Here is a 16,266-nt window from a genome sequence, read left to right on the forward strand (position 1 = left end):
GGAAGAGATGGCAGTTACCCCAAGCCCCAAACTGCCCTGGCTCAGCACTCACCATGGCTGCGCTCTGCTAGACTCCACCTGTTCAGTACCCTTTTACATGGGTGTTAGGTCCTTGCAGTCATGTCTCTATCCTCCAACATTGGTGGTTCTCCTGGTCTCCCCAATCATATTGGGTAGGTGCGATCCTGCTCTGTCTCATTTACTCATATCTCCGCCACAGACACAGGGCCTTCCAAAGGACACACGTGCAATGGAGATTTGGGCTTAATGTGCCTGTGAGCAGATGGGCTTCTTTATTGACAGGAAATTTCCCGAATATAATTGAAGAAACCAAGCAACTTCGGATATACATACTTTTTTTTTTTTTGGTACCAGGGATTGAACTCAGGACCTTGCATTTGCAAGACAGGCAGCAGAACCACTGAGCTAAATCCCCGGCCCTATACATTTTTAATAATATAGAACAACAGAGGAAAAAGAAATAGGAAACCAAGAAATCATTTTTTATTCTTATGTCTATTTCTGGACTCCATCTAAAGTGATGTAAACTTCTTACATATTTCCAAAGAAATTTCTATTCAAATGCTAAGGTATCTTGTTCCACATCACAAATAAAATGAACATTTCACAAGTTGGTTTACAAAACAGCAAAGATTCTAACACTCGGAATGGAAGAGCAAAATGCTCATGTGATCACTGTCACACAAAATCATATTCACATCAGAAATCACAATCAACTATCAATGTCACACAACTAAAAATCCATGTGAGGTAAATATTATTCTTCACATAATACATGCAAACACCTCTAATCTTGAAAAAAAGGAATGAGATTTCAAAAATTCATAAAGAAAACACCTATTAATTTCCAAGTAGCCTAAGTAGAACGGACATCAAAAGATATGGACTGTGTTTTCCCATCCTACTCAGGCCCTTACTATTTAGAAAACTGGCTGCTCTTCTCAAAGAGACTGCAGAATGGGCCTCATTTCACATGGGGCAGGAGCTATGCTAGTGTAGTGGCTCCCAAATACATCCTATCTCTGGCACGTACCCCACCCCATCCATGGCAGCCTCTTGCTCTGCTCTCAAAGCTTCTTCATATAGACGTGGGTAGGACCTGGGATCTCTCTTATTGACCTTGGACAAATGCTCCAGGACTTTCATCTTGGTGGTTTCAGCGTGGGCCCTTGGACCCCACAGGAACTCATAGCGAGCAGGATCACTATCAGGCACCTGGCGATACTCTAGATACCCTTCCTCTACCAGCTCCTCGGTGATGAATTTCCTGGGCTCCCCATAGACTAAGTGCTCCCTCCCATCATACACCTGCATTCTATTAAGTGCAAGCCAGACAACCTCCTCACTGGCACGGTTGCCCTTAACGAAGATAATACTTAGGATGATTATCAGTAGGCTGGTTTTGGGAATGCCCTGCTCATTACCCAACATCCCATTATAGGTGAGACAAAGGACAGGGACAAGGACATATAAGTTCCCAGGAGGATCCACTTCCTTCACATCAATGCCAAACACCAGATACAAGCACTCAGAGGCTTTTCTGAAGATCAGAGGGAAGTGCTCCTGGTAATCCTTTGTGACACCATAAAGCATTTCTACCTTGGTGGTCAGCTCCATTTTGCTATACTTGAGGAGTAGGAAATCCACCAATTCATCTACCTTGTCACGCAGGGCCTCAAGGGGCAGGGGCTTAGGACCTTCCTGGTCCTGCAGGGTACATCGATGCTCCTTGTGTTCCCTGCTGAAGCCCAGACTGGATTGGCTCCTTTGACTAGAGGCCATGGCAGTGGGGGAGAGAAGACGCCCTGAGGATTCTAAGGACAACTCAGTGTCCCAGCCTGAGGCACTTCTCTTGGAGTAGTCTGGATTTGAGTATAGCAGAAAGAGGAGGCAGAGGAAGCACTGACTGCTACTTTCTCCCCCTCAGGCTTGAGAACCTGCACCTTCACCAGAGCCCGTGTCCCTCTTCATGCAGGAGGGCCTCCCCCTAGCAGTTGTTCTGGCTCCTTTGACTAGGAAGATGTTCTTAGGTTCCTGGAGAGAGGAGGAGCTTGGTGATGAGGACTCAGATGCCTGGAGGAGAGAGGGGGACTGTGAGTGTCTTTAGCTGAGAACAGCAGTCCCAAAATTGCCTTGTATAGGTCTTGCTTTGAGTGGTACTCTAGAGCCTCACAGGCTCCTGTCCCCCTGGAAACTGTCTCCCTAAGAATGTGGGACAGGGAAGTGAGGCTGCTGCTCAGGATGCAGCTGAATCACAGAGGACAGCTCTAGGGCAGACAGTAGGGCTTGTGGGGCCTGGGCACAAGGATTTCCCTCTGTCCTCGGGCAGGTGGAGACCTAGGTACACATTCAGGGCACACACCTCACCTTGACTTCTGACTTCCTCTGTTGTGGGACCTGAGGACACCGCCTCACATCACAACCTTCACTGCCTGGTTCCTGGAGCTCCTGTAAAAGGCATGGAGGGCTCTCAGGCCACGGGTGCAGTCCTGGTTCCCCAGCCCCAACAAGAGGTGTGGCTGGACTCTGTGAGGACCCCACTGCTCTGGGTGGGTGAAACCCTCACTGCTCACTAAGGGACCTCAACTGTCCTTGAGTAGGGCCTGGACCCCAGCCCTCTGCTGGCTTGAGGCAAACTCTTAGGAAAATTGTGCACATATTTGAGAGGGAACAAAAGTCAGTGCCCCAAACTCACATCTGGACACAGCCACCCTGGTGTAACAGCAAGAGGTAGACAAATTCAGTGGAGTGCATGTGCCCTAGGAAAGGGAGCCTGCTCCATTCTTATCTTGATAAATGGGAAGGTCTGGGACTCTCTGGAATGAGATAGGCCCGCCTTCTTGAAACCACAGGCCTCTCTCTGTGAGACACTCAAAGAGGAAAAGAGGGGAATCTACTCCACTTGTGTTCCCTGGGTCTGTCAACTAGTGACAAAGGGACGGGCTGAGGCTAGGATGCTGTGTGTTGAGCTGAGAGGGTTCACTTTGCCCTTATCTAGACTCCTGACATAGCTTGGTATCTATTTCTGCTCTCCTTGCTCCACCTCTGTCCTACCAAGGCCTTCAGCTCGCTGAGGTGATGGATGTGGCACTAAGGGAGCAGCCTCAGCCTGACAGCCCTGCCCTGACTTTCCAGGGTAACTGAAGCTGCAAGGTAGTTGCCTGTGGAAAACTCACCTCTCCGTCTTCTGGGCAGGGTACCTTCTGACGTCCCTTAGGGTCCTTCTTGACTCCCAGAAGATATGAGAATTGTGTATCTGTTGACCAGATGGAGTTCCCTATGCCAATCTGAAGACACCATCTTAGATCAAGAGTGTCACCTCCACGAGATCTCCAACATTCTCAAAAGAAGGGAGCAGGTGCCCATCCCCCTACATGGGGCCTTCACTGCTGACAGCAGGACCTGTGCCCATCTCTCCTGTGACACATTAACCCTGTTACGGTTTAAGTCTAGATTTCCCCTGAAAGTCCCATGGAACCATAGGTAGGACCTTTACAAGATACTGGATAATGGGGGCTCATTCCTAACTGACTGATGGGGGGGGCTTTTAGGAAAAGGAGGGTCACTGTGGGTGTGACAGGGCAAGTTATAGCTTGCTTCCTGGCTCCTCCCTTTACTGTTGGCCTCCTGGAAGACTTGTGGTGCATAGCTTTCCTCCTACTAGGCCCTTCCACTATGCTGTTCTGCCTTGGAGCTGGCTCACTATGAACTGAAACCTCTATAAAATGTGAACCCAAATCAACTTTTCTTCCACTAAACTGCAGATGTCAGGTATTATGTTTCAGCAATGAGAACGCAAGTAAGGTATCTCCTATGCACTTCTGTAGTTTCTCCATCTTACTCCTGTCAGTGTCTGTCCTCTCTCATCTCCACCCCACTCTCCCTCATTCCCACCCGACCTGAGATGAGTTGATCTCTCCCTTTGAGACCAGGACCTCATCTCCCAGATGAGTCCCTTGTGGACTGTGGCAGAAGTTTGCATGCCAATTACAGCCTCTCAAAGATGACCCCAGAAAATGGGCACACTCTGTGGGGTCTCGTGTATCTGGACAGTGGACACCCATAATCCTCGGGAAGGTTGATAGTTTGGGCCTGGCAGCTCTTGGGACCCTCCTGCTGACCATACCTAGCTCTCTCTGCTGACCTGTGGTCACTCCTTGGACCAGGCTCCTCACCTCCCCGAGTCCTCCCACCCCAATGATTAGCATAAATGACAGCAATTGAGATACAGCCCCTCTCACTGGAATACCAGTGTGATTACAGAAGCCAGGCTCTGTGGGATACACCTTCTTTTTATGAATGTGAGTTACCTTCAGACGTTCTGTGCTGGAAAATGAAGGAGTGGTGAGCAGCAGCAATGCAGCCTCCCGCAGATTCAGAATTGAGAGTCTGAAATATAATAACCCAAGATAACCCAAGGAAGCAGAAGCAGAAGAAGAGGAGGAGGAGGAAGAAGAGGAGGAGGAGGGAAATCAGGAAGAGGAGGAAGAGGAAGAAGTAGAGGAGGAGAGGAAGAGGAGGGAAAGGAGGAAGAGGAGGAGGAGGAAGAGGAAATGGAAAAGAAGGCGCCAGGCAATCAGGAAGCAACTGACAGGAAAATTTAAAAATATAGAGAATTTGAAGAGACAGAATACAAGGAGAAGAAGGAGCAAAGCTGTCTGGACTTTCTTCCCGGCTCCAGGCTCATGGGAAAGGAAGACTGAATCTATAGAACCAAAGGGAAACCTAGGGGCTCCAGGAGGCCCTAGGGAAAAGCACTGGCTCAATGGCCAGAGGTTGCTGAGATCTGCAGGGACAGTACGGAGCTCTGCTGCCACAAAGTCCTTATAAAGGTAAATGTGAGTAATTTTCCCTAATGCAGATGCTGCCATATTTCTGGAGAGAGCCCAGGCAAGGGTCCCACTGGGGCAAAGGGTTGTTTCAGCTGGCAACTCAGAACAGCCATGGGATGGCTTCACTTCAGGGCTCCAGTGACTGAGTGACAGGAAGAGGACACAGCTTTGGACAGACCGCAGGCTGCAAAGAGACCCCCTGAGGGGTTTGAATTAGGCTGTGAAGGACACAGCCCCGCCACCAGCACCTGGAGCCCAGGCCCAGTCGGAGTTATTCTGGATTTCAGAGTCTTGGCATTGGTTATTTGAGCTCTTGCCCCTTTGCCTGTGTCCAGCATGGACTTCCAGTCTGGCTGCCTACCTTGTCTACCAGTGTGAGCAGGGGCACATCATGACTTGGACACAACCACAGCTGGGAGTGCACAGGGGGCCTCAGAAAATCGAGAATTGCTAGACCTTAAAATTATGGATCTGGAAAGGAAACTACTCATTCAACATCACAAAGGAATTGTTTTCTTTCTTTTTCTCATTTCTTTCTTTTTCTTACATCATTTTTTCTTTTTTCACCTCTTTCCCATTAATTTTTCCCTTTATTGTTTTTCTTATTTGTATTATCTATATAATTTCTATTCTTTTTTGCCTTTTATTTCTGGTAACTTCTACTTCAGTTTTTTTCTGTTACACTTACTAATTTTATAGGTATCCTTCTAGTCCCTGATAGAATCATTCATGCCACTACCTTCTCCTCCTTCTCATATGCTAGAATTTCAGGTTTCAAATTTTTCTTCTGGCATTCCCTTTTTCCCAACTCGCTATATCTTTAGTAACCATTAAGCTTTAATAATCTTTAGATACTTAACTCTATAAAATTACTATTAAATTATTTTTACTATTAGTGGAACTATATAGCTGTCACATTTAGTACATATTAGCTGTATGTCAATATCTGGATTGTCTTAGTATTCATATTATAATGGTGGATTTCTTTTCTATGTTTAAGGGTGGTATCACATTGGTTCTTATGGTATGCTAATGTCCAATTTGTCTTGAACAATACCACAGTAGGTGGTTTGTTTGAAACTGTCAGGGTCGCATAAATGTTGACATTAGTGGATTTTGTCTGTAAGCCACATTTTCGACATTAACAATATTGGGCTACATGCCCAGGTAACTTGGTCTTGGGCCAATTATACTCCATTTTCCCCTTCTAAATTAAGAGAAGTGGTTGGATTTTAGGGCTCAGTTAAAGGACTATAGTCAGCCTTGCCCAAATTACATCACTAAAAAGCAGACTAATTAAAAAGATTTCTACAGTAGCAACTCTTTCCACTGTAAGTGCCACAAACTTCAACACAGAACAACAACAACAACAAAAATAGAAGGACAATAGAAACACTGAAGACAAGTCAACAAAGTGCCTCCCAAACCTTCCAACTCCCCTAAAACCAATCCGTGGGTACTGAGGGGGAGAATAATATAAGCAACATACACAAAGTACTTGAAGGCTAATAGAGGAGATCAGAAAGCAAATCAAAGAAGTGCTAGGCATAATCTCAGAAGATACAACTAAAAAGATTATGGAAGTAATAACAGAAGTGATCAAGGAGCTTTCAGAACACAATAATGAAAAGCAAAGTGAGCTAAAGAAAATCATAGAGAACATGAATGAACAGTTTAACAAAAAAGTAGAGTTCATGAAAAGATTTTAATCAGTAATCCAGGAGATTAAAAAATATAGGAACTATGGACAACAGAAGCAACCAATGTGAGGACAGAACTTCAGAATTAGAAGACAGAGATACTCTCAATGAAAAAGTATTCAAAGACACATTTAAAGCCACAAGCCAACATGAAAAATGGATCCAAAAGCTGCTAGATGAACCAAAGGAGATTAATCTCAAAGTAATAGGAATATATGAAAAATCAGAAGGCACTACAAATGGCATAAAAAAACATTTTACAGAAATAATAGCAGAAAACTTCTCAAATAGTGGTAAAAACATAAACATACAGATAAATAAGGAATATACAACCGCAAATAACTATGATCGAAAGAGAAACTCTCCATGAAATATCATTCTCTAAACACAAGTCCAACCTAGGGCCAAAATCTTAAAACTGTTAGAGAAAAGGAACAGACCACACCACTTACAAAGGTAAACCGACTAGAATAACTACAGACCTCAACACAAACCTTAAGGGCCATAGGGGCTTGGAGTGAAGTGCTTCAAGTCCTAAAAGATAAAAATTTCCAACCTAGATATATATGTCCTGCAAAATGTTCCTTCAAAGTTTATGGAGAAAAAAATGTTTTCATGACCAGGAGCATCTCAAGAAATTCCTGACCACCAAACCAGAATTACAAAAGAAAGTTCTCAAGGATATGCTAGAAAGAGACAGTGAAACAATAATGTCAATAAGTCAAATAGAATGAACACAACTGGCAGAATCACCACCTAAGCAGAAGGAAAAAAACTATAAGGAAATCACCTACAGGCAAATAATGCAATTAAAAGAATAAAGTCAATTCCCTTTCAGTAATAACTCTCAATGTGAAAGGTCTCAATTTCCCAATCAAAAGACACAGATTGGTAGAATAAATCAAGAAACAAAACCCAGTGATATGGAATATACAGAAAACATTTAACTCAACAAAATTCACAGATTGGAAATCAAAGGATGGAAACAGTATTCCATGGAACAGAAACCCAGAGAAAAGCAGGAGTATCTATCTTAATTTCAGACGAAGTGAATTTCAAGCCAATCTGATCAAAAGAGATAGAGATTGTAACCACATATTGGTTAATGGAGCAATTCAAGAGGAAGAGATGACGATTATAAACATATAACAAAAATTTGTGCACCCAACCTAATAAAATAAACACTGATGGACACAAAAAGTCAGATAAACACTAACACAATTATAATACTCCACTGTCACAATACCCCACTGTCACACCTAGATCAATCTACTAAACAAAAATATCAACAAAGAAATATCAGAGCTCAACCAAACCTTCAAACGAATAGACTTAATAGATATCTATGGAGTATTCTACCCAACAACAGAATACACATTCAGCTCAACAGCACCTGGGACTTTCTCCAAAACAAATCACATTCTAGCCCAGAACACATGCTTAAGCAAGTGGAAAATAATGGAAATCATTCCATGCACATTATCAGAAGAGAGTGTAATGAAACTAGAAATCAATGGCAAAAAAACCCACAGAAACTTTTCAAACATATGGAAAATAAACAATACCCTCTTAAATAATCAATGGATCATGGAAAATAGCAATGAAAGAACTAGTTCCTAGAATCAAATGAGCCTTCCTTGGATTACTAGTTTCATTGCAGTATCTTCTGATAATATGGATGGAACGATTTCCCTTCTTTTGCATTTATTTAAGCATGCTTTCTGGGCCAGCATGTGGTCTACTTTGGAGAAAGTCCCATGAACTGCTGATCAGAATGTGTATTCGGTTGTTCAGTAGAACCCTAAAGTGATCTAGAATCAAACGATAATGCCACTGCAGCTTACCAGAACCTCTGAGACACCATGGAAGTAATCCTCAGAGGAAAGTTTATAGCGATGAATGCTCACATCAGAAAAACAGAGCGAGCTCAAAAACATAATCTAAATATGTACCTCAAGGTGCTAGAAAAACAAGATCAATCCAAATTCAAAGCTACTATAAAGAAGGAAGTTATGAAAATCAGAGCAAAAGTTATGAAATTGAGTCTAAAAATACAAAGAATCAATGAACTAAGAGCTGGTTCTTTCAAAGAATAAACAAATACGACAAAATCCTAGCCAACTAACCATAAAAGGAAATAAATCCATTAAGAGCCTGTACTGTAATAAAATGGAGAATATAGATGAAATACATGAATTCTGATACATATTAACTACAACAGCTAAACCAAGAAGACAGAAAAATTTTGAGTAGCCCAATCTCTCCATGGAATTGAACAAGTAATAATAAAAACTAAAAACTAAGAAGACCCCAGACCCCAACAGATTCACTGCTAAAATCTACAAGAACTTTATTCAAGACCCAACACTAGTATTCCTCCATCTGTTTCCTGAAGTTGAAAGGGAAGCAGTGTTCCTGAAGTCATTCATGGAACCAAGCATTACGCTGATTCCAAATCCAGAAATGGACACAACCAAAACAGAGAAATACAGGCCAAGCTCTTCAAGGAACACAGATGCAGAAGTCCTCAATGAGGACTTTGCAAACAATATGCAGGAAATAGTCAAAATGATCATTATATCATGACTAAGTAGGATTCATTCCAGTGATCCAGAGATAGTTCAACATGTGCACATCAATAAAATGTAATAAATCACATAAACAGATGCAAGGACAAAAATCACAGATCGTATCAAGAGACTCAGAAAAAACATCTGACAAAATACAATATCTATTCATGATTAAAACCCTGAATAGGCATAAAAAAACTTATCGCGATTTGATAAAAGCCATTTATGACAAACCAACAGCCAACATCATAATAAACAGGGGAAAGCTGTCTTGTTCCAGACTTCAGAAACAAGACAAGGATGCCTGCTATCACCATTACTGTTTAATATAGTTCTCAAAACATTAGCCAAAACAATCAGGCAAGAGAAAGAAATAAATGGGATATGTACAAAGAAGGAAAAAGTTAAACTATCATTATTTGTAGTTGACATGATCTTCTACATACACGACTCCGAGAGCTCCACCAAAAGATTCCTAGAATTAATGACTAAATTCAGTAGCATAGCATGTTACAAAGTTCACACAAAAATCAATAGCGTTCCTGTACACCAACAAGAAACTCTTTGAGAAAGAAATTAGGCCAACAATAACTTCCACAATAGTGTCACAAAAACTAAATCCTTGGGAATTAACACTGGAACAAAGGGAACAAAAGTCCCCTACAATGAAACCTACAGTAGTCTGAAAAGGAGACTGAAGAGCATATCATAAAATGCAAAAACATCCACTTTTCCTCAGTATTATCTCTCATAGAACAGTTGCCAGAGTTGGTTGGGTACACTTGTAACTTAGACTTTGCCTTATAGGCTATGTGTATACTCACTTTTTTAAAGCATTCTTTTTAAAAAAAAATCACTAAATTCTCTGTGCTTCTATGATGTTTACGAGAAATTTCAGTGCTGAATGCTTTCTACCTTCTTTCGTCACATTCTTCAGGCTTTGGTTTACTTTTTGTATACACCAATTTAAGCCTCAGACTTACCAGCTCAACATCCAGAGCTTACAGAGTCGGCATTCTTGGTATGAGAATAGGTTTACAACGTAACATAATCTGATAATCATTCAGCTATTACATTGTAAATAATCACTGGGATGGTTTCTTGACTCCAAGTTCACTGACCAAAAACTATTAGCAGGCCGGGGATTTAGCTCAGTGGTTTCACCGCCTACTGCACAAGCGCAAGGACCCGAGTTCAATCCTCGGTACAAAAAAAAAAAAAACCACCAAAAATCCCATTAGCATATGTTCTGCATTGTCACCCACTAGGATAGGATCCCGAGCACTGTGCATGCAAAAATACTAGGTCAGCCCCTTTGCACACAGTTCATAGTTCTGTGATCTGTACATATAGGTATGTTCACATGCACCATGTGTATGGCAATAGGTTGTCTGTGTTCAGACAAAGGTAAAACAACATTTTTCTCAAATTGTTGAATTTAAAGGTTTTTGGGGAAGAAATTTATAAAAAATAGGCTGTATTATTGACATCAAAAATTTCCACATAGAACCAAACAATAAGAAAATTTAATCTGTACTGTATGTTTATAAGTTCCATTGAGTATATTTCTCATTTATACTTCTGCATTTCCTTCTAAGCATCTCATCTTTTGAAATTGCAGGTTAGCTTTAAAATAAGAATATTCACGTTTTGGTTTCAAGCAACACTCAGCACATGCCACCCGTCTAATATTGGTGGATTTCTCAGCATAAGATCTATATGCCTAGAAACTTAATAAAAAGTCAGCTGCTTTGCAATTTCACTGTTAATTCTATCTACATTTGTATTCATTGCAAGCTTTGATTTTTTACAGAAGCTTGGAATCCACACTTTGAGCAGACCAAGTCTAGAAGGGAACAGAAAGATGCTCAGGAGTACACTAAAATCACTTCTACATCCGTGTCAGGGCACATCCATTGAAAGAGTTCCTGGGCATTTGTAAGATGTCTGAAAGTTTTCTAGTAAAATATTAAACTTTTCATTGTCAAAAAACCAAACAAACGAACATCCACTTTTCCTGCATAGGCAGAGCCAATGCAATGGCTGAGTCAAAATGGCCATAATTTCAAATCTGTTATACAGATTGAATGCATTCCCAATCAAAATACCAATAGCATTCCTCACAGAACTAGGGAAAACAATCCTAAAATTCACATGGAACCAGAAGAGATTTGGAACACCAAAGCAGTCCTGGCACCAAGAGCAAGGTAGGGGCATCACCATCCTAGACTTTGAGTGAAGTATGCTACAAAACTACTCAGATAAAAACAGCACGATATTGGCAAAAAACAGAACAAAAACAGACTTGTGGATCAACAGAATAAATGCAGGATACAGAAACCACTCCAGGCAACACAACTGTTCTTTTCTTTAACAAAAGGACCAAATACTTTCACTGCAGCAAGAGTAGCCTCTTTAACAAATGCTGTTGGGAAAACTGGCTGTACAAATCCAGAAGGTTAAACATAGACCCATATCTCTCATCATTTAAAATAACATCAAAATGAATCAAATATCTAAATATTAAAAGGAAAAACAATCTGCTGAAAGACAAATCAGGCAATACTCTGGAAGGCTTATGTGTAACAGTAACTTCAGAATAGAATGCCAGTTGCACAAGAAATATTACCAAGCAACACCAAATGGGATCATATCAAATTAGAAAGCCTCTGCACAGCAAAGGAAACACCCAACAGACTGAAGAGACAATCTGCAGAATTGGAAAAACGTTTTACCAGTTACTCCTCTGATAAAAGCCTAATATCTAGACTATATTAATAACTGAAATAAAAGACCTCCCAAATTAAAACACCTAATCAAGAAATGATCATCTAAGTGAAAAGATACTTCTCAGATGAAGAAGTATTAATGGCCCAAAAATACATGAAAAAAGTTCAGCACTGCTGGCCACTCATGAAATGCAAATTAAAACAACAATGAGATTATATCTTACGCCAGAAAGAATGGCTATCTTCAAAAAATCAAATAATAGCAAATGCTGGCAAGCCTGTGAGGAAAAAGGAACCCATCGTCATTGCTGGTGGGAGTGTAAACTGGTACAACCACTATGAAAATCAGTCAGGGGACCCTTTAGAAAACAACACTAGAATTTACATTCAACCAAGATATTCCCCCTCTAGTTATCTTCCCGAAAGAATTAAAGACATCACATTATACTGATGCATACATATCCATGTTTACAACAGCAAAATTCACAATAACTAAATCTTGGAAGTGGCTTATATTTCCATCAATAGGTGAAGAGATATGGGAAATGAGATGTTTACATAAAATCAGTTACTACTGTGCCTTAAAAAAAAATCTTGAGTCATATGTAGGAAAATGAGTGCACCTTGAGACCATAATGTTAAGTGAAATAAATCAGACACATTAGCTTAAATACCACATGGTTTCTTTATATGAGGAATCTGAAAAGTAAATAAAGATGAAAATAAAAGACAGATAATAGCAAATAGGTAGATTTTTTAGTATATGAGAAGGGAAGCAAGATGTGGAAGGTGGGAGAATGGAGGGGAGGGAAATCCCATAAAAAGGGGGGAATTGTGAAGTTTGCACATGCACAAAGTCCCTGTGAGGAATGTGTTCATTGTGTACAAGCGTGCACAAATATACATATACATAATGAGGATTGTGATCATTACATATGGAAAACGAACAAACAATATATATATACACACACATATAGTATACATATGTAAGAAAATGGATCCAAGAGATGCTTGGAGTAGGATTGAAAAGAGGGGAAGGAAAAAAAAAGAATTAAGCTATGTCACATACATGTACCAACTCTCCCCAATGAATGTAATCATTATGTAGCACAACAAAAACCCTTTCAGTGCTCACCCAAGGTGCTCACCTTGATTGCTGGCAGGTCCTGGCCTCTGCTGACCAGCCGTGGCTCCTCCGCTGACCTGGTGACACACTGCACACCAAGGTGTAGCCTCCCTGAGCTCAAGCAGACAGAAATGAGATGCAGCACTTCCGCACACTCCTGCCCGGGCTTTCCCCAGGCTTTGGACAGAAGGACGAGGTTCTGGAAGCCCTCCTTTGTCTGGCGCATGCCCGGGGAGCCGCACTTCTCCGCTCCTGACCTGCGCATGCGCCTCGCAATCCAAGGACACCGTCTGTCTTCCGTCACCCCAGAGGTGGAGCCCAACGAGAGGTAACTGTGTGAGGCCCCCACTGTTCTGGGTGCGTGGTCCCCTCTCTGCTCACCCAGGGCCCTCAAGTGTCCTTGAGCAGAGCCTGGACCCCTGCTGGCCTGAGGCCAACTCTCAGGAAAAGTGTTTACCTCTCAGAGAGGGAACAAAAGGCAGTGCGAGGCACTCCCATCCCCATGGATACACAGCTGCCCAGGGGCAACTGCTCCTTGTGGACAAATCCAGAGGGTTTTGTGTGCCCTTGAGTAGGGGCTCGTCCTAACACACCTCTCCGTGTGCTGCAGTGCTGATGGCAGACGTGGCTCTGGATTTCTGGGGAAACTCTGCGAGGGGACAGGCTTCAACAGTGGTCCACAGGCTCCCACTGTGACCTAACTAAGCCTGGGTCTCTACTCCCTAGACCTGAACCCCCCCCCCCCCCCCCGTGAGGAGCTGTAAGAGAGGCAATTCTGGGTTTTTTGGGGACCCTCTCCCTGCCCTGGGGCTTCCTCACTGTGCCCTCTGGGCCTTATCTTGACCTAACTTAGCCCAGGCCCTCTCTGCTACTCGCACCTGAAGCATGGACCAGACAATTAGGCTCTGACTCTCCTTTCAGGTTCCAGAGAGGGAAACCCACGCGCTCTCCTGAGAATTCTGCCCTATGAGGTACAAGGCTGGAAAGAGAGGCTTTTCTACATGGTTGGGAGACCCTTGCTCTGGAGTGTGCCTTCTGCAGTTTCTCTAGTGTTACACACCTTTATCCGATTCTCTGTTCTCCCACCTGAAGCTAGGATCAGAGGACAAGGGTCTGATTTTGCATGCAGTTCCCATTACGGCCAAAGGTGGCGCTGTTTTGAGACTGCTGCATTGCTTGGTACCGGGCAGAAAATGGAGCCTATTCTAGAATGTTCTGGGACCTTCTCCTGAGGCAGGGCTTTGTCAGTCCTCCCTCAGCCTTCATTTTGACCTAACTCACTCCAGGTCCTGTCCAATCCTACCTCTTGAAGCGCGAACCTCAGAACTCGGCTCTAATTCTGCACTCTGGGTCGCCTGAGCCACAAGTGGTCCCCACCTGAGCATTCGCGCCATATAATGCTCACTACAGAGGCATATCTGGATTGTTTGGGGACCCTCTGTGCGCAGTGAGCTTCCTCATTCCCCCTATTACCCATCACCGAGCCCTAACTGAGCCCACCCACACAATTCCCCTCACCTCAAGCAGGTATCTCCACAAAGCACCTCAGTAGCTCTGACCTGAAGCCACTGCCGCTGCTACAGTCAGTGGATGACGTTACGTCCCGAAACGTTCCCGAGGTCTCCCGCAGCTGACAGCAGGAGCGGAACAAAATTCTCCAGGTCCATTCCGTGTTCCCTAGGAGTTCAGCCTTTTGGTTCTGGGCAGAGCCAGAACTACTTTCTCTATGGATTTGGTTCTCTCTGTTCCCCTCCCAGGAAGGCTCTACCTCCCAGGGCTCAGGGAGCCTGAACTTCATTGTAACAAATCAGACCCTGTGTGGTCCAGGGCTAACAGGAGGGGTAGAGCTGGGTAGTTAGCTGACTCTCCCTCTGGGGCGGGTCTTCCTCAGTCCCTTGTTACTTCTCTCCTTGAACCTTGAGTGTGCCTAGATCCTCTCTGCACCCATCCCCTGAACCAGGAACTATTCCGCATTCAGTAGAAATCACATCTGGGAACGTGTCAGCAGGTGCAGAAAGTGATTCCCTAGGTTCCCTCCCTAGGGGTCGTCACCCTGGTTCCCGGTGGATCCTGGACCACTTGGCTCAGAACCTCAGTCTGTTCACCCCAGACCAAGGAGCTGACACCAGAGTCCCGTGAGGCTGAAGGGAGGGGCTCTTCTTTGATTATGGAATATCTAATGCTACTCCACGTTATTTACTCTTATACTCACTATTCCATTTGTAGTGCATTGTTTATACTTTGTCAACATAATAATTGTTTTGAAAGTCAGTACTCACCCACTCAGGCTGCTTCAGGTGATTATAACTATAGTCTCTACAGCCATAATAATTCCATTTAATTCATAATAATTCTGCTCTCCCAAAGTTAGCCTGGGCTATCAATGTCTCTGGTATGAGATGCTGCCTCAGACTGTGCAGTGTTGTAGATGCAGGAATTTTAAAACTTTCCTCCAACTCATGTTGCCATGGGTCACTTAGGCAGGCCTCAGCCCCCAACCACTTCCCCCCCTAACAAATACCAGTAGGAGGTGAACAGTCTTTACTCTTCCCCAGGACTTCCTCATGTTTTCATACTTCAACTTACTTGCTCCTGTGTGTTTGCTAGGATTTTCTGTCTCTGTCTCTCTCTTTCTCTCTCTCTCTCTCTGTCTCTGTGTCTCTGTCTCTGTTTCTCTCTCCTTTTGTTTTGCAGTGTAAATTTGAGATGCAGAAGATAGTAGCCTACAAGTGAATATGTAGGTAAAATTTAATAGTTTACAAAAAGTTTAGAAATTTTGGTAGGGTTGCTGTAGCTATTTCTAGGATTTGTCTCCTCTAATCTGAAACCTTAAACTTTAAATATTTTTGTAAATTTTAGTCACTCGAACTAGAGGCCATTGTGTCAAGTGGAATAAGCCAGGCATGCAATGTGAAATAACACATGTGCTGTCTCATTTGTGCAAGCATGACTGGATTTGATTGCTGTGTGCTGTATCCATGCTGTGACATATCACACTGAACTCCACTAATGTGTATAATTTACACATGCTAAGTAAAACGCAAAAGAAAATCTTTAAGAAAAATAAAGAAATGTAGTGTGACTTTCCCACCTGCTGGCCTGTGCTATTGATTTCACATGAGTCAGATGTCACCATCACATGATCTAAGTCTATAACATATCTGTCTGACAATTTTTGTTTCTCTCTGGAGAGAAATACACTTATGGTTTAGATCTAAGGTGACCCACAAATGTCTCCCAATTGGAGGTAAGGACCTTTAGAAGATGGAGGTCACTAGGGTGTATGTG

General features: G+C 42.8%; 1 protein-coding gene across 3 annotated transcripts; it reads right to left on the minus strand.

Moving 5' to 3' along the window:
* Positions 1 to 224: 224 nt before the first annotated feature.
* Positions 225 to 14,681, minus strand: LOC101721497 (melanoma-associated antigen 10-like). Of its 3 annotated transcripts, XM_021249181.2 has the most exons (6): positions 14,497 to 14,681; positions 13,001 to 13,089; positions 4,332 to 4,410; positions 3,198 to 3,277; positions 2,389 to 2,469; positions 225 to 2,094 (listed from the first exon to the last, which is right to left on the minus strand). In XM_021249181.2, exon 6 carries the CDS (start codon positions 1,801 to 1,803, stop codon positions 1,012 to 1,014), a length of 792 nt encoding a protein of 263 aa, XP_021104840.1. In that variant the 5' UTR covers positions 1,804 to 2,094; positions 2,389 to 2,469; positions 3,198 to 3,277; positions 4,332 to 4,410; positions 13,001 to 13,089; positions 14,497 to 14,681; the 3' UTR covers positions 225 to 1,011. The 3 variants fall into 3 exon arrangements, with proteins under 3 accessions (XP_021104840.1, XP_021104839.1, XP_021104841.1); XM_021249180.2 differs by lacking the exon at positions 14,497 to 14,681 and having other exon boundaries at positions 13,001 to 13,205; XM_021249182.2 differs by lacking the exon at positions 14,497 to 14,681 and having other exon boundaries at positions 3,198 to 3,308; positions 13,001 to 13,205.
* Positions 14,682 to 16,266: the final 1,585 nt, after the last annotated feature.

The sequence above is a fragment of the Heterocephalus glaber genome, unplaced genomic scaffold (assembly GCF_053883595.1).
Source record: "Heterocephalus glaber isolate CG9 unplaced genomic scaffold, H.glaber_assembly_v1.0 deba00001164, whole genome shotgun sequence".
In the NCBI taxonomy this organism is placed as follows: Eukaryota; Metazoa; Chordata; class Mammalia; order Rodentia; family Bathyergidae; genus Heterocephalus; species Heterocephalus glaber.